Source organism: Gallinula chloropus, assembly GCF_964237585.1.
Source record: "Gallinula chloropus genome assembly, chromosome: 25".
NCBI classification, from domain to species: Eukaryota; Metazoa; Chordata; class Aves; order Gruiformes; family Rallidae; genus Gallinula; species Gallinula chloropus.
In genome coordinates, this window is record NC_140110.1 from 2,984,015 (window position 1) to 2,989,848 (window position 5,834).

Sequence of the window (5,834 nt, forward strand, 5' to 3'; positions counted from 1 at the left end):
AAAATCCCTGAGTGCCTGTCTGTCTGTCCCTGTACTTCCCGCCTGGGCTGGAGCATTTCGCCCTGATTCCTCTCCTGTCCTTGCTGCTATTGTCTCCTGGTTACCTGAGGCTCTGAGCACATCCATTGGTGGGGCTGACCTTGAGATGACCCTCACTTCAGGACCCAAATCTGAAGGACTTTGGTCTTTCCAGCAGTGGTAGACCCAAGCCAGCACAAAGCAGACCTCCCAAAAGGGACCTGACAAAATTCTCCCTGAATACAGAGAGTCAACCTGAGGGCATTCCATAAGTAGTGGAAGGGATTTTCCTCAAAGAAAGATTCCCAAATTTCTCTTTGCCTTTTCCTCCTCTGACAGGTCTCCACACTTGACAGCAGCAGATGTCCAACAGCAGCAGCTCCATCAGCCAGTTCCTCCTCCTGGCCTTTGCAGACACACGCGAGCTGCAGCTCCTGCACTTCTGGCTCTTCCTGGGCATCTACCTGGCTGCTCTCCTGGGCAATGGCCTCATCATCATCACCATAGCCCGTGACCACCACCTCCACACCCCCATGTACTTCTTCCTTCTCAACCTCGCTGTTATTGATCTTGTTTGTGTCTCGGCTACAATCCCCAAATCCATGGTGAATTCTTTTCAGGACACCAGGGCCATTTCCTACACAGGATGTGTGGCTCAACTCTTTTTCTTTGTATTTTTGATCTCCACAGAGCTCTGTCTTCTCACTGTCATGGCCTATGACCGCTACGTTGCCATCTGCTACCCCCTGCACTATGGGACCCTCCTGGGCAGCAGAGCTTGTGTCCACATGGCAGCAGCTGCCTGGGGCAGTGGGTTTCTCAATGCTGTGCTGCACACAGCCAATACATTTTCACTGCCCCTCTGCCATGGCAATGCTGTTGACCAGTTCTTCTGTGAAATCCCCCAGATCCTCAAGCTCTCCTACTCAGATGCCTACCTCAGGGAAATTGGAGTCATTGTGGTCAGTGTCTGTTTATGTTTTGGGTGTTTTGTGTTCATTGTGGTGTCCTATGTGCAGATCTTCAGGGCTGTGCTGAGGATCCCCTCGCAGCAGGGACGGCACAAAGCCTTTTCCACCTGCCTCCCTCACCTGACTGTGGTATCCCTGTTTCTCAGCACTGCCTTCTTTGCCTACCTGAAGCCTCCGTCCATCTCCCCTCCTTTTTTAAATATTGTAGTGTCATTTCTGTACTCAGTGGTTCCACCAGCAGTGAACCCGCTGATCTACAGCTTGAGGAATCAGGAGCTCAAGGATGCCGTGTTGAAACTGATGACTGGATGTTTCTTAGCAGCAATAAACTGCTCATTCTCTTCTACATCCATCTTGCAAACTAACACGTTAGGTCCAGTCTGTATTTAGTAAGGATTTTAGGTTTTTATTTTTCCTTCTATATTTTCTAAGCCATAATAACATTGTCCACATTTATCCTATTCCTAATGCAGTATCTCTAGGTCTTGTGTTCAAGGATTAAGGACGTACTTTCTGCAGGCTACCTGGAGGTATGCACTTAACTTTGATCAAAGGTTTCCACCCCCACTTGCTCCTTGGACATTCAGATGCCCTTCAGCTCTCCGGTTCCTGCTTTGAGGTTCAGAGAGTTGGAAAATGTCCCATCTTTCAGCAGTCTAATGAACTGTTCTGTCAGCAAGTGAGTGTGTTTATAAGTGACCTTTCTATGTATCTGATTGAAATTGTTCTGGGAGAGAATCTCCTCTGGAAGCTGACCCCCTGCACACGCTGCTTGGCCGTAGCAGCAGCTGAGGAGAGAGATTTCATGGGTATTGAACTGTGTCATGTTTAACTGCTGTTTGTTGTCAGAGAAATCTGTCTGTGCCTGTGAGCACAGATGATGCCAGGAAAAGTGTTGGGAGTCCCAGGAGGCCAGTGAGGGACCTGCTGGTCTTGGGGAAGAGAAAGGTTCTCCATGCAGGGTTGGATCTCCAGAGACTGCTTTTCCTGCCTGTCCAGATCTCCTTAGCAGACCCATATCCATCACAGAATGCTGCTGTCACTTCTTCTATCAACTGAGCCATGAGAGAAAATACCCGTGAAGGAAAAATAGCCTCCATTGTAATATTCCTTTGAACTGTCCATCATTAAATACCTAACTGAAATCCAATTATTTGTAGAAGTCTGGATTTTTTTAATGAAAAGGACTTGAACAGATATGCTTTTTAAGGCTTTCTGTATTTTCATGAGTCCCATTGTATATTTTCTTCTGAGTCCGCAGACCTCAGATACTAAGAGGACACTGAAAAAACCTCTGAAAATGTCAGTCAGACCTAATGCCCAAAGTACCTTGAAGCATTCATGGGCCCTACTGGGAGCCATTCCTGACAAAGCCACCCCATGAACATCTTACACCTCTCAAGTGGAGGCCATGAGGAAAAACACAGGCGAAGCACAGGCAGCTCTGATGCTGAGGACACCCTGGCTTGGCCTGATGAAGCAGAAATGCCAAGCACTGGCCCCCAGCCCCTGGGCATGGAGATCCTGACCCTCACCTGTGTCTCAGGGCTCTTACATGGGATGTGGGCAGTGTGATGCCAAGGGAAGGACAGGGGTATGACACATGGATGCCTCCCTACGTTGAGTTCAAGTAGGCAACAATGCTCCATCGCTGTGAGGACAATGGGTCTTCTCTGAGGCCTCTGTTGGAGGGCCATCAGTCGTAGACAAGGGGGAAAAGTCTGCATTTCTATCAGGCCCTTTCAGCCTGGCCAGCACCCTTGGCCATCTGCACCACAGCCCATGTCACACTGCCCGACGCCTGTGCCAGTTTCCCTGCAGGCTGCAGGCACCCAACCCCTTTCCCCGCCTTGTTCTCACCCCACCATGTCCCTGCCTGTACTGCTGTCTCCCCCTCCTCGCCAGCTGTTCTCAGAAAAACAAAGCCACCAGCTCATCCACACTTCCTCCAAGTAACTCCAAGCACCACAGCACTACCCTCAGAATGGCATTTCTTTAGGCTCATAACCCATCTGCACCTCTATTTTTAATTGCCATTCATTTGAAAAGGAAATTTCAAGCTCTCTGAGCTACCCCTATACTCTTCACAGACTCCCCTTCCCCAGGCTAAAGAAGCCTGGGTCTCACAGCCTCTCCACACAAGACCCCTAACCCTATCTTGGCAGAATTGGCTGATTCCAGCTGCCCAGGCAGTCCTCCCTCACACCAACCAGTGCTCCCCGAGCTTACATTCTGGTGAACAGCATGTGAATCAGGAAGGGCCTTGATGCTGTGCAAGCACTGGGCAGCAATGAATAAATTATCCTGTGTCACCAATGCTGGATTGGTCACAAAAGAGGACGATGTGTTGGTTCCACCCCCTGTTGTGGTTATCCCCTGATGCAGAACATCACAAGATCAGAAGGAGCAGGTCAGCTCTGGTTGGAAAAGTTCTTGAGGTTTCTCTTTGTAAAACCACAGATGTTTTTGCCAGGATCTGCTGGGAGTGAAGCTCCGATGTGTCAGTGGTTAATGTGTGCGTGTAGAAGCCTCAACTGACTTGTGGTGCCTCAGCAAGAGGCATTAAAGGACATGATAGAAAATAAATAAAAAGAGGAGAGAGTAATGTAAATGCTTGTGGTAGTTCAACCCCAAACAGTGGCTGAGCACCACACACCACTGGCTCACTCCCAGAGGAGAAAGAGACAGAGCCTCTGTTGGTTGGGATAAGGACAGTTTACTGAAAAAAGCACCATGAAACTAGAACAATAAACAGCCCATTACACTCATACCCGGTGAGAACACAGAGTACCTTACCCACCTGAGGGTTACAGAGTGCTGCAGGACAGGAGGACCAACCCAACACCCCAGCTGCACTCAGACTGCCCTGGAGGCACCCAGGAGTGGTGCCCAAACCAGCTCCTTTACAGAGAAGTGATGTCAGGTGGTGTGGAAAACAGCCAGGGCTAACTCAACCTCCCCAAGCAGTCAGCACAGGTGAGATAACTGTGGCCTGACCAGAACCAGGACACTATCCACCCCTTTTTGCACACCATCTACATCATGGCCAGATGGGTTTGCCTCTGCACTCCCAGTTGCTTTGTTTCCATTGCTGCAACCACCCCCACAGGGCATTGGCCACCATCCAGGAGTGAGTATAGAGGTAGAATTTTGGCCACTTTTCTCATCTGGCAATGTTTAAAGCCAGCTGGATGGCTTTTACCTCTGCAAACTTGCCCTCTAATCTTGTTCATCATATTAGCTGTTTACTTCTTGCAAAAAAAAGCTGAGCAGTCCCTTCAAGAGGATAACAAGCACAATGACAGTCTGGTGGGCTGTCTACTGGAAACTGGTGCAGCATTCTTCCTGGAGAAATCTCTTTTTGTAAACTGTTTTTCTTTGCAGCTTGTTCACTCAGGATTGGAGGTGGGTTTCCCATCTCACCTCCTCATGTCTTCACCATGGTCATGCAGAGAGAACCACAGGATGCCTCTTGGTGTGTACTTTTTTCTGGAACAGGGGAAGGCCTGCTTCAGATAGCTCTTTGAGTTGCCAGACCTCTCAAGACAACTTATCCACAGCTGAAACAAGGGAAGAACAAAGACTTTCATCACATAGACAGAGTTGGCCAGACACCTCAGCCACTGTCAGTGCTTCTTCCTTTCCCCAATCTATTACTGCCAGTCAGTTGGCATATGATGCTGGTGCACTCCACACAGACTAACACCACATGGGTGAGGAACATTGGACATTATCAGGAATGGTGGGTAGCTGCAGATCATCAGGATCATAGTAATTAATCCCTCACATGGCTAATCCCCTCAAATACTGCATATTCTGCTCTGTGGTCATGCACTTGCCTGGCCAACACATGACATCTTCACTGAACTGGTACCTTTCCCCCACACTTGACAGAAGTCGCCTCCAGAGGCTGAGGGCTTGAGACTTCTTTCCAATCACCTTGTCAATGACTCCTTCTCTGAACAGGGATCCCAGCTGCTTGGCCTCCCTGCCTTCAAATTCCAGGCTGTGCGCCCCATTGTCCCAGCATCAGAGTAGCCAGGGGATGATGTGCTCCCCTGGAAGGCAGCTGAAATCTTTTCTCATTTCTTCCAGCTCCCTCATGTACAAGGATCAGGTTATAATGCTCACTCCTGGAGGAGAAACAGACAGACCCTCTGTGGGCTGGGAGGAGGACAGTTTACTGACAAAATCACTGTGAAAAAATGATAACAGCACATCAAAAACTAAACTCACATCCAGTGATAACAGAGAGTACTTTATTGACCAAAGGATCACAAGGTGCTGCACAATGCAAGGATCAACCAAATGCCCCAGCCACACTCAGACTGCCCTTAAGGAACCCCAGAGTGCCCCTCCCCAACCAGCCACTTTGATGGGGGAGAGATGTCAGGTGGTGTGAAAAACAGCCTGGGCACACTCAGCTCAGCTGTACTAACTCAGGTCACCACTGCTGGCTGCTTGGGGAGGTGAACTCTTGCCTGACCAGAAACAGAACAGCTGTGCATTTAATCATCCCTGTCTGTCACATATTTCTACCTGTCTAAAGTCAATTGTCCGTGTCTGAAATCATCATTCCAACAGTGGATCTACACACCAGTGCTTCTGGTTGCTCTCAAAATTTCCCTTCTACTTCCCCTAGGACCATTCAGACACCTCTCAACCATCCAGCTGCTGCTCTGAGTTTCAGGGAGTTAAACCCTTGCCTTTCTGGCAGTTGTCTGACTCATTCTGTCTTTAGCCAGCTCTTGAGTTGTGGTGATTTCACAGCCTCCTTCCTCAAAAGAACATCTCTCACAGGGTTAAGCTTTGTGGAAGGTGAGTCTCACTGGTGGCAGATTGCAC

At 49.1% G+C, this 5,834-nt stretch overlaps 1 protein-coding gene across 1 annotated transcript; it reads left to right on the forward strand.

The window, feature by feature from the left end:
* Positions 1-380: 380 nt before the first annotated feature.
* LOC311200833 (olfactory receptor 14A16-like) lies at positions 381-1,379 on the forward strand (the record flags this gene model as incomplete). Its single annotated transcript, XM_084275138.1, has 1 exon — positions 381-1,379. One exon carries the CDS (start codon positions 381-383, stop codon positions 1,377-1,379), a length of 999 nt encoding a protein of 332 aa, XP_084131264.1.
* Positions 1,380-5,834: the final 4,455 nt, after the last annotated feature.